This window comes from Filicampus tigris, chromosome 4 (genome assembly GCF_054856515.1).
Source record: "Filicampus tigris isolate MCC_2025a chromosome 4, RoL_Ftig_1.0, whole genome shotgun sequence".
Taxonomy (NCBI): domain Eukaryota; kingdom Metazoa; phylum Chordata; class Actinopteri; order Syngnathiformes; family Syngnathidae; genus Filicampus; species Filicampus tigris.
Window position 1 is genome coordinate 1,722,101 of NC_141220.1, and position 12,849 is coordinate 1,734,949.

At 40.5% G+C, this 12,849-nt stretch overlaps 1 protein-coding gene across 2 annotated transcripts in view; it reads right to left on the bottom strand.

Annotated features, from left to right (window-relative positions):
* Positions 1 to 12,115, bottom strand: part of ano1b (anoctamin 1, calcium activated chloride channel b) — a 76,308-nt gene extending 64,193 nt beyond the window's left edge. For both annotated transcript variants that reach the window (XM_086028830.1, XM_086028829.1), the window contains exons 1-2: positions 11,865 to 12,115; positions 6,776 to 7,141 (exon numbers count right to left, since the gene is read on the bottom strand). In XM_086028830.1, coding sequence (XP_085884956.1) covers positions 6,776 to 7,141; positions 11,865 to 11,960 — 462 coding nt within the window. In that variant the 5' untranslated portion in view covers positions 11,961 to 12,115. The remainder of the gene's footprint in view (positions 1 to 6,775; positions 7,142 to 11,864) is intronic.
* Between the last annotated feature and the right edge of the window lie 734 nt (positions 12,116 to 12,849).

Sequence of the window (12,849 nt, forward strand, 5' to 3'; positions counted from 1 at the left end):
TGAAAAGTGAAAGGTGACAAGACATAATTTTCATGTCGTTGAAAAGACGTCTTTAAAAAGACATCCATGTACAGTCTAAATTTGGTTGCCAGGTTGTTCAAAAGACATCAACCCAAGAACCCAGAAGTCAACCCAAGCAAATTTTTTTCAAGAATATGTTCCCAGTAGGCCCACTAGTTGAAACACATTATGATTAGTTTTGCATTTTGGAATATAAATAAAGCAGCAAAATGCACTCGTTTTTAGCCATCTCCGGGGGCGGCCATTTTGTCTTCTGTCGACTGAAAATGACATCACAACTGCTCATAACGACCAATCACGGCTGACCTGTTCTCTGAATCTAAGCCATGGGCGCCGTGGGCACTGGGAGTACTTAAGATACTGATGCTGCGTCATTCGTCGATAGATGAGTTACAGTGTGAAGCCCTTTGAGTACCAAAGGTGGAAAAGCGCTTTACAAGTGACAGCCCATTTACCATGAATATTAAGTCCCCCATAAACAGGATGCGATTATATAGCAGCATCATTTTGGCAAGAACATTCGAAAAGTCATTCAGAAACTCCTTATTGTATTTGGGAGGATGGTATATGACAGCGCTAAGCACAGGGACGGCACTGGCAACTTCAAAGAAAGTGCCCTCAAAGCTGGTGAACGATGTGGCGAATATACTGTTTATTTAAAATTGTTTTTAAAACAGTCGCCGTTCCTCCACCACGACCTGAAGTTCTCGAAGCGTCCAAGTAAGAACATACAGGCGGTAATAGTTCAAGCATCGCACTGCACTCACGGGCGCCAGTCCAAGTCTCCGTTAGGCAGAGGAAATCCAAGTTATTGAAAAGAAATGGCTCCCTCAGGGCGGCACGGTGGTCGACTGGTTAGCACGTCCGCCTCACAGTTCAGAGGTCGTGGGTTCGATCCCGGCTCCGGCCTCCCTGTGTGGAGTTTGCATGTTCTCCCCGTGCCTGCGTGGGTTTTCTCCGGGCACTCCGGTTTCCTCCCACATTCCAAAAACATGCATGGTAAGTTGATTGGATACTCTAAATTGCCCCTAGGTGTGATTGTGAGTGCGGATGTTTGTCTCTGTGTGCCCTGCGATTGGCTGGCAACCAGTTCAGGGTGTCCCCCGCCTACTGCCCAAAGACAGCTGGGATAGGCTCCAGCACGCCCTGCGACCCTTGTGAGGAGAAGCGGTACAGATAATGGATGGATGGATGGCTCCCTCAGGATAAACGATTTGTTCATCAACGACCAGCGCTCAACAAAGCTATCTTTGTGGGTGCAGCAGGTATGCGTTTCACCTCCAATCGGTGGGCACCGGGAAGCTCCTTGAGAAGCTGGCGATCCACGCCACGCTGGAGAGAGCACAGCCGAAGCTTTTCGACACAGCCAACGATTGGTAGCAAACAGGGGTCAACAGGGCCTCGAATGCGCCACAACGGATTACATCCGTGCGTCCGGGAGCGAGCAGTGGACGAAGCGTGCATCAGCTCTCTTTTTAGCCTGGCCAGCTGGCCACCACATTTGCCGCGGCGCCGCTTCCGCCATGATGCTGTGGACACGGAAAAAGGTCCACCACAATGTCAGCAGGCAACGTCCTCTCCCAGCCATGCTCAAATGTACCCAAACCTCCAACGCCGCACCGCAAGTCCAACAAAAATTGGCGATCATACACCAGCAGAGAGTTTGTGAATGAAGCACCTATCACCAAAAACAATAAAATAAGCCGAATTGTCAAGAGGGTTGCCGAACACACTGGCGCACTGTACGCCATCTTGACAAAGAAAAACACTCTGAGCTCATTTTCATTCCATGCATCCATCCATCCATCAATCCGCTCTACTGCTGCTACTCCCAGCTGACTTTTGCGAGGGGCCGAGTACACCTTGAACTGGTTATCAGTCACAGGGCACATAAAGACAAAAAAAACATTCACACTCACATTATCACACTTAGAGACAATTTAGAGTCTACAATTAACTGACCTGCATGCTTTTGGAATGTGGGAGGGAACCGGAAGACCCGGAGAAAACAAACAGGCATGGAGAGAACATGCAAACGGCACACAGGAAGCCCAGAGCTCATATTTGAACCCATGACCTCTGAACTGTGCGGCGGGTGTGCGAACCAGTCAGCCATTGTGCCTCCTACTTTCAATCCACACATTGAAAATATAACAGTGAGGGTTTTTATCACTTCAAGAGTAGCCCAGTAAATATGAGAATTTTCTCGAATTCACATTCTTTAAATTATGTTAGACATTAATCTTCAAAGTATTTGGTGGTAAATATTATTAGGCTAACTTAAGCTATGTGCCAACTACTTTTGCATGCCACATAGGACTCAAGACAAGTTAAAATGAACGTTAGTGGGCGTCTTCGGCGAACAGTATCGTCCGTGTGACCAGGGCCAATTTTATTTGGCGCCGCTCTCCATTGACGATTTACAATACATGCTTACAAGAGTAGCTGCATTCTTAATATTGCCTTTGATTGATAAAATAACGTCACACAATTTAAAATATCAAATGAAACGTTTTCTTGATTTAAAGACTGTTTTGTTACTGTTGCTGACACCTAACTGGACAAATTGGAGTAACAACTTGATTTATCTTTCTCCACTTTTCCCCTCCACTTTTCTTTCTTCCCTCCTCAATTTTTCTTCAGAATTTTGAATTTACTCAATTTTACTTCATCAGGTGGTTGCACAAAATAAAATCATCTGGATCCAGATACATTTTTTAAGGAGATGTATAGTCTATTTAAAGGGGAAGTCAACCCAAACATATTTTTTTCAAGAATATGTGCTATGCAAGCCCACTAGTTGAAACAAGGCATTCTGATAAATATTGCGTTTGTGGAATAAGTGTTAATCCACCCGTTTTTAGCCATCTCTGGCGGCCATTTTGTCACTTCTGTCGACTGAAAATGACAACTGCTCAGGGCTAAGGTAATGAACAATCACGGCTGACCCGTTTTCTGAAGCTGAGCCGTGATTGGTTGTTACCTGAGCAACTGTGATGTCATTTTCAGTCGACAAAAGTGATAAAATGGCCGACCCCTGAGATGGTCAAAAATGGATAGATTTTACAACTTAACAACTCATATTCCACAAACACAATATTAATCAGAATGCCTTGTTTTAAGAAGGGGGCCTGCATAGAACATATTCTGGAAATAAATATGTTTGGGTTGACTTCCCTCTTCAATTGAAAAAACAAGCATTGGATTTAACTCACGGAAACAGCCCCCCAGCCCCAGTCATTTTCAGTAGACAACAAGTGACAAATCGCCACCCCCGGAGATAGACAAAAACGGGTGGATCTCACTGCTTAACTCATATTCCACAAACGCAATATTAATCAGAATGTAATGTTTAGACTAGTGGGGCTGTATAGAAGATTTTCTTGCAAAGAAAATTATTGGTTTGACTTCCACTTTAAGATAAGATAAGATGGTTGTGGGTGAAATGCTGGTCTGCTTCCTCGGCTGCCAAAGTGCACAAACCACCTCCCAATCTACAATCACTATGTTCAGTTATGCACACTGACTTTGTCACTGTGTGGCCCTTGAACAGCCTGCAATATTTGGTATTATTTTGTGAACATATTGTAGACATATTGGGCACTGCTTTAATTTTAGCGATTTGATGTTCATGTTAGTCAAGTATCAAGCAATGTTTTTCTTTTGCCTCTTTATTTTACAATTCAATAGTTTGACAGTTCATGAAGAAGTTTTATCCTCTTACAATAGTCACTGGCAATGAGTTTCATTTGATGTAGGACTTTGAGAAAAATCTACAAAAATAGCACAAGAAAATATGTTGTTGTCAATAAGTGTAACTATAAGAAAAACAATACACACATTGCTCACTTCTATTATGGCCTTAGATTTACTCCCTTTTCGCCACAACAAATGAGGCTTTCACTGTTGTTTTAACTTATTAGTTACTATTAAATAATGTATTTCCATGTTCTTATTGACATTTCATAGGAGATATTCTTCGCCTAAAAAAAAATATTATTTCAAATGTTGTGACTCAATCACAGAATCATGTATTTCAGACCATTTAAAGCGCAACTAACCTGGTCACTCACACAGGTGACGCACAGCAAGCCACCACTCTGCCTGGGCCAGAACACAGATTTCTAATTAATTCACCTTGCTCCTCTTTGCTCATTTGACTGTTTGTATTAATTACTATTATTATTTACTATTCTTTCCATTTGCTAGAAATTAAGAGTTACTAGTAATACTTTGTTTGAATGTAATAGTAAAGGTGAATTTTGACTCAAGTTGTTTGAATGTAATAGTAAAGGGGAATTTTGACTCAAGTTTTGGCGCTCCCTAAAGCCCACAGCGCCCTTAGCATCTGCCTATCTCACCTAATAGGCGAGCTGGCCCTGCGTGCGACATTGCGTATTTCATTCTGAAATGTTCCCACACCTTCACCATCTTCTGTCTGCTTTTGACACAATTTTCTTCCTGCTCCATCAACCACAAGGGCCAAATAAACGTGTCAATTTCTTTGTATGAGGTGATTTTGAAACAATAAAATGCCAATACAGCTAAGGTAAAAATGTGTAGGCTATTTCAAGTACTGCCAGCGAAGGAAGATGTATGTAAAAGCTCCTTTTAGTGCCAAGTTATTACAGAAGCAGTAAACAGTTCCTTTCTTAAGTTATTCTAATGTGCATACAGTTTACAGGACCCCTCACATTGCGGCATTTCATCCGCCATCTCCAACCCCCAGCACAATCACAAACAAGCTGCGGAAATGCTTTTTCTCCAGCAGTGTGGACACACAACAGAAATCGCACCACCAGATTCACACTCGTCCCCACGGGCGGGCCATAAGGGGCCGTGCCCACCCACCAACAAGTGTGTGCCAACACCCCTGCACCATATTTGGATCACTGATCTCTAACATTTTTATTATTGTATTTTACCATAGTCGATATTTTTGTATTGTGAAATACTAGTGTTGAGTTTTTTAAATCACCAACACATTAAAAATATAAAGGAACAATGGTGTGATTGTGTGTCATGATAACCAGTCTTATCTGCAACAACCAATTACGGACAATGCGAAAACAGCCTTTGTGAGGCTGCCAAGTGTCATGTCTGGCATTAGTCGGCTAGATTAGTGGATGTGACTAATGTGTATCATGTCACTGTTGAATATTTAGCAACTAATTCTGGTTAAGGTAGTAAATAAAGCAGGCAGGAAAGGCTGATACACGTCACATTCTCACAAATTCGCACACTCGTAAGAGTGAAAAGACGTCAAAGAAACAGTTTTTTGTGACCCGTAGTTTGTTGTAGGTGTGTCTTAACTGTTGGGTTAAATTTGTGTTGCATGTTGTAAACATGAAACTGTGACTGTGATCCCTGCTAGTGCAGTTAAATGCCAATTTCTAAATAAAGCAGGCAGGAAAGGCTGATACACGTCACATTTTCACAAATTCGCACATTTGTGAGAGTGAAAAGATGTCAAAGAAAAGACGTAGCGGCTGAATTATTTTGTTAAATTTTACATTCTCCAATTTTTAAATAAATATAATATGTATGATGGCATCAGGCCGAAACTTCCTAACGCAAAAGTTGCTATATTTGGTATATTTTCTTTCCACACATCTTTACGTGGCACAACTCATGCACTTTAAACAGATCCATCTAATACAGATTTTTTTTTTCATAGTAAGGACGTAAATGACTATTGTTTTTGTACAGTTTTTTTGTGACCCGTAGCTTGTTGTATTTGTGTCTTAACTGTTGGGTTAAATTTGTGTTGCATGTTGTAAACATGAAACTGTGACTGTAATCCCTGCTAGTGCAGTTAGACGCCAAGGTACGGTTAAAGCAAACATTATACAATATACTCTTACTAGAGATTGAGTGCCAGGCGCTACAGCAAGAAGTCTGCCATCCATTGGCAAATAATATTATGTCATGTCATCTTCCAAACCGCTTATCCTATACAGGGTCGCGGGGAGTTGCTGGAGCCTATCCCAGCCATCAATGGGCGAAGGCAGACTACACCCCGAACTGGTCGCCAGCCAGTCGCAGGGCACACATAGACACTGTCACTGAGCGGGAATCGATCCCACGCTGCCCGCACACAACTCAGGCGTGTGTACCACTACACTATCAGCGGACTCTGCAAATAATATTATTATAACTCAAAAGTGAAAAGGTCGAGGAAATATTTCAGCAGTGTTCATAAATCAATGGAAGGGCCACTGTGAGTGTTCAGTTGCGCATGTTAGGTGATAAAAACGGTCTAATCCATATCCAACAATATGTTATCATATACAGTATGTAATTTACAAAAAGGGTTGTATTTAATCCTTTTGAGTGTGACTCTGACAGTGTGGGAACTTGTTTCAAGCATGGTTTCCTGTTTGTATGCAGAAGTTTCCAGATCTTTCCCAAGAGAGGGTCATTCTGTTTTCCCTTTGCGTGATGTGACAGATGATCATTTCATGCACAAAAGGTCCAAAAGTTGTGAGTCCTTCATTCTAGCACCCACTATGAATCTAGGATGATGGTTTCTGATTCTTCAGGCCAACCAAGTTAGTCAGGTATATAGTGCCTTTTCTATTTCAGTGCTGCAAGAATTGGGTCACACATTAGGACATTGGTTATAGTTAGCCAGAATATCAGATTACAGATCTACTCTGATATGCATGCCACCCTACAAACATCATAAATTGATTGCATTTGAAATAATTAAATTCTATTTATAGTCGCTACAAATAAAGTGGAAACAACTCACGTCCTCATCAATCTCCAGTTCCAGGCCCATATCTCTCAGTTTCCCTTCAAACTCCTCCCTCCTGAAGTTTTTTTGATCCTCCTGGCCACTGAAGTTCTCTCCTGGCGAGTGTAGATCCACATTGGATAGTGTTGAGGTTTGTGAAGATATCGAGCCTTTTTCAGCAGATGATGCATGATGGCCACGGCGCAGGCTGCGCGCAACAGCATTTTCCGTCAGCAAATGTGTTGAGTATCGAATGGAACGTCCCGAAGACGATTTCTTCAAAGCGTAGGTGAGAACATAGTCCACATGCCGCTGACCATCTTGAAAGTAGAGGCCACTTTGACAATGGGCATTTTCCTCTGGGGTTAGAGTCTTCAGCAGCTGACAACATTTGCAATAGACAGACAGACAATGAGAAAGATTGCGCATTTAAGATAAAAAGCAAAAAATCTGGAAGTAAATGCGTCTTGTTTTTGTGACCATTGTGTTGACATTTTTTATGTTTCTCAAATCTATAATAATAATAATACATAATATAATACAAACTATGATATACTATTAATATAAATAATAATACATTTTAATATGACTGGACCTACTTTAACTATTGCAGTCTTATTGCTGTTGTACAGAGATGCTGCAACAATTGCAATATTACTTTTAAAAACAAAGCAACTTCTGATATTACCTTTGTAGTCAGTTTTACCTTAATCAATGTTTAACATTGTTTAAATAAATGAGTTAAATCATTTATTTGCTTTGGAAACTTTTCCCAATTGAATGGGGATAAACTAGGGTTAAAACATAATTTTCACATGATGCTGTACGTTATCAATGACCTTTACAAATTTGGCATGCCTCCGTGGTCGTAGGGGACCAAGTTGTTTTGGTTGTTTAAAACATGCAAGAAAAAGCAGCACTCTATACACATTTGTTTTGGTTGTTTCGGATGATACTGCAGTCACTGCAACCACAGTTGTGGGACTCGTTCACACGACTTGACCAAAGTCAGACTCGAGTCGTTACTTTTAGGACTTATTTGGCGAAAACATATGAAAGACTCAACTTTGACTTGAATGTCTTTAAGTGCATTCTGGGAGGAGCATATGCAGGAGCATTCAGTTAGCATGGTCAGTGTGATCTATCACAGTTTCCAGAGGTGGGTAGAGTAGCCAAAAATTGTACTCAAGTAAAAGTACTGTTACTTCAAAATAATATGACTCAAGTAAAAGTAAAAAGTAGTCATCCAAATAATTACTTGGGTAAAAGTAAAAAAGTACTTGGTGAAAAAACGACTCAAGTACTGAGTAACTGTAGCAACATCTCTTTTTTTTTCTTTCAAAACAACCATTCAATCAGACGAAAATACAAAATAATCATCTTCAGATTAATTACATTTAATTAAAGAATACTTTAAAAATAATTTTAAAGTAATTTCAAGTACTTTAATAAACAATAAAATAATAATATAGTATAAATAAAAGAAATAAATTAAGCACAAGTAGCACAAAATGTCAGCCCCTGTTCGGCTCCGCATTTTGTCAAAATAAATGATCTCGGATGATTTCCCGTGACACACCTGATGATCAAGTTTTAAATGCAATGTTACGCAGTTACGCAGGATAGGTGCCCAAGATGAGTTCTAGCAAAACATGTTTTTTATGCAGTCGCAGGATTCACCCAAATTATCATAGTGACTATTTCTTTTCTGTAATTTAGTCATGTTTATTTATGTTCCATTAACACTTCTAATTCAATTATTTCCCACTTCATTTTGCCCTTACAGTGCACTTCCATATGTTCCATTGTAAAAGTCATCAGCATTACCCAAACTGCAAAACTGTTTTACAAATGGCTGTCTCCACCAGTTTTACACCTGTTGCCAATATCATCTGTTGGAGTGAGTGAAGACTTAATTTAGCATCCGCTATTTGGGATCTTTGGGGTAAAAGACCGCAATCTTCGTAGATCAACAGTAGCGCGGGCAATCTGTCAGAGTGAAAACTCACTTTAGCATTATTTGGGATCGTAGTAAATCAGGCCCTGTGAGTTTTTCTTCTCTTGTTTTTCTTTTTCCAAATACTGCATGCATTTCTGACTTGCTTACAGGTTTTTTCTCAGTTGCTTTGGTACTTTTTTTCCGAGATCAGAATTGAAATTCTCAAAACCACTTCTTCAATCGTCACATCATAGTGTTGCTGGTGCACATTACAAAAGCAGTTTCTCATTTATTTGAACAAGTTGCTAATGCTTTGCTACATCCATGCAAATGATCATGTACGATTCTCTGCTGTTTCCTGTATTATCAATCGCTTGGGCTACGTTGATCAAAACCTGTTATAATGTATTTCTGTTGAATTGTCTTACACACTACAACATTTTGGTATTAGTTCATCGTGTAAGTCTTTACAAAATGAGTTGCAAAATGGTTGAAAATGTTGTCAGAATATCCATCCATCCATTATCCAATCCACTTATCCTCACAAGGGTCGCAGGCGTGCTGAGCTTATCTCAGCTGTCTTCGGGCAGTAGGCGGGGGACACCCTGAACTGGTTGCCAGCCAATCGCAGGGCACAGAAAGACAAACATTCGGACTCACAGTCACACCTAGGGGTAATTTAGAGAGTCCAATTAACCTACCGTGCATGTTTTTGGAATGTGGAAGCAAACCGGAGTACTCGGAGAAAACCCACGTAGGCACAGGGAGAACATGCAAACTCCACACAGGAAAGCCGGGGCCGGATTTGAACCCACGACCTCTGCACTGTGAGGTGGACGTGCTAACCAGACTTGTCATTCTGACAGCACTGACACGTTCATTGACAGGCATTTACTTTTGAGAGTTTAAGTATTTTGAGAAAGGGACTGGCTTTTGCAGGTAATCCATGGTGTTTTGCTGTGTATGAATTGTTTGGAGAAAGTCACATACTGTTTTGCAAAGGCCAAGAATAAGTTGAGAAATGTGCCAAAACTGAATGAAACGAAAATGATGAATAACCTCCTCATATGTTCGCTTTAATTATGCTCAGAAGGGAACAAAAATAATGTATCCATCCATATGTAGAATGGATTTTGTTGCTTTGTTATGATTGTATAATTGTTCATATTTTATGTCATGCGTTCTGTAAAGTGCTTTGTTACAGCTGTGAAAGTGTTTATGTAAATAAAGAAGAGTTGAGTCGAGATTGTATCAGTGATCAAACAGACAAGAGAAACATACACGATTACATTGCATTATTTTGACACACTGCAGCAATTTAGTTTCTTTTCTTTTTTTTCAATAAGACTGAATGGCTAAAAAAAAATCTAGAAGATTTGTCACTAGTGTCTGTCACTATCAGTGTCATGTTATCTGAGATCACTTCCAGTATTTCTTCCCACTTTGAACTTCTGGCAACACTAAAGAGAGATGACTAATCCTCCCATGAAGTTTTGCGTACGTAGGTACTCCACCCATTTTGAACTGAATATTTACTTACATAGATGGATAGAGAGATTGTTTTATTCAGTGAAATCAGACGCATGTCTAGTGACCAAAAAAACAGGGGAATTGTGTTTTTCAATTTGTTCTCCATCACATTTCACAAGACACACATGACACACACATCATGTAGCTGTGTTAACCATGCATCTGAAAAACACTACCATATATAAATCTAACGAGTGATGGGACATTATGATTTTCTAGAAAATATGGAGGTGAGCATTTGAACATGTGAATACTGGCAGAGATATAGAAATAAAAATGTTGCTGATTGATATTTATGTGTCATGTTTGGGTTATTTTGGTTTTGGGCTTTCTTTAGTTTCATGTTTTGCTCAGTGTTCTGTGTCTGTCTCGTCAGGATTATTGTGTCCACCTGTGTGCCTTCCACTCCCTAGTGTTGGCCAATCAGCTACAATGTGTCTCTTGTCCAGGTGTTACTCGTTGTCTCGTCAGTGTGCTTGTATTTAAGTTTCTAGTTTTTGTTCAGTTCTTGTCGGGTCATTGTCGTGTAGTCGCTGTTGTCATAGTTGTCCTTGCGTTTGTTGTTTTAGTCTGAGTTGTTGATGCTGTCATAGTGACAGAGTTACCGGTTGTCGTCACCTCGCCAAATCAAGCCTCGTCACCACCTCCAAGCCAAGCCTCATAACCACGCCAAGCCTCAGTAACCTGTCAAGTGTATTTCGTTTAATTTTCATTAAAATATCATAAACAGTCCTCCTGCCTCGCCTCCCTGCATTTGGGTCCACCTCCATGCCAAATCCTGACATTTATGTTACCTAATTACTGTGAGATATCATTTACATGATCAGTGGCTTCATGAATAACATTGTTAATAATAACACATAGCAATATCATTATTATGGTGTTTTGTTTGTAAAATGTGTTATATCGGCGGCACGGTGGGCGACTGGCTGGCACGTCCGCCTCACAGTTCAGAGGTCGTGGGTTTGATCCCGGCCCCGGCCTCCCTGTATGGAGTTTGCATGTTCTCCCCGTGCCTGCGTGGGTTTTCTCCGGGTACTCCGGTTTCCTCCCACATTCCAAAAAAAAGGATGGTAAGTTGATTGGACTCTCTAAATTGTCCCTAGGTGTGATTGTGAGTGCGGATGTTTGTCTTTGTGTGCCCTGCGATTGGCTGGCAACCAATTCAGGGTGTCCCCCGCCTACTGCTAAGACAGCTGGGATAGGCTACAGCACACCCTTGTTAGGAGAAGCGGTATAGATAATGGATGGATGGTTGTGTTATATCAAGTGCGTATCCAACCCCCAGCCCTTTGTTTTAATCAGTACACAAAGAGTAGCTCTCAGCGTTGCCTTGGCATGTTTAACATACTCCAGGAGACGAATAACAAAGTGGCTGAATGTTTTTATGATAGCAATTATTAATCCATGTTCATGTATTAATTGTGATAACAGCTTGTCTTGAATTACTGCTATTACACTAGATATGCCTCCACTTTAACAAGACTGTGGGTACATTTACTTAGCAATGAGGACTACTACACATCGTAATAAAACTGTATGGGTAGCATCACCCAGCAGGGTGAACATCCCTCTCGTGTCAAAAATGATATGATTCAAGTAGCTACAGTTGTGATTTGTTTGCTTGACACTCACCTCAAATTTGCCATGGAAGACGACATCTTGCAGAAAATGTGGAATCTGCTGCACTGAAGATCCTGAAAGGTCTGTAAGCTCTGCCTCATTTCTCATTGTGGGAAGTGACACTGATGTGTTCAAGAGGAATAGCAAGGTTGAATAGTCCTGACTGTCCTTCTCCTCACTTGTGTTGTCTGCTAGTTGAAATGTTTCATCTTATGGTGTATGTGGAGTCCAACTATCCTTACGCCTGGCTTGATTGTCTCCCTTAAAGCTCACTGCCGAGTGCCGTTTCCGTCACTTTCTGTCACCATGTGGAGCGGCTGGGCTGACCCACAAGCCTTGCTACTTGAGAAGCTGAATTTGAGCCAACAGCTAAACTTAGACAACCATAAAACTCTGATGAACACAAGGCAAACTCCCTCACTTCCTGCCAATCTCCCCCTCAACATTATCCACTGCAAAATACCCCCCCCCCCCCCCCCACACACACACACTGTCTTTCTCTCTCACTCTTTTACAACAGCGGAAACAAATTGCTGAAAGGTCAACTGTGATTCAAACATTTAGAAGAAATAAAAAAAACACATACAGTAAATTACAAGCAATCCCCACCCATCTACTCATAGGTCAGAGGATGCTGATAAAGGAGTGTCAGCACACAGTATATTCTCTTTGTTTATTTTTTTTATTGTTTTTTTTTTTTTTTTTTAAGTATTTTTTAAGTTTATTTCTTTATTCAACCTTGACTTATCCAGGTGAGGTAATTGAGAACAGGTTATCATTTGCAATGTTGACCTGACAGCAGACAGCAAAGTAAAACAAAGCAAAATATAAAATACAAGTACAAGCAAAAGCAAAGTAAAAGGATATACAAAGACAGAGACAAACTGTACAGTGTGATACATACAAAGATAGCAAAATATGTTAAATAAATGTTGAATTAGGGTTAAAATGGTTGATTTTTGGGTTTATTTTGGTTTTAGTAGAAGACTGATGGTAA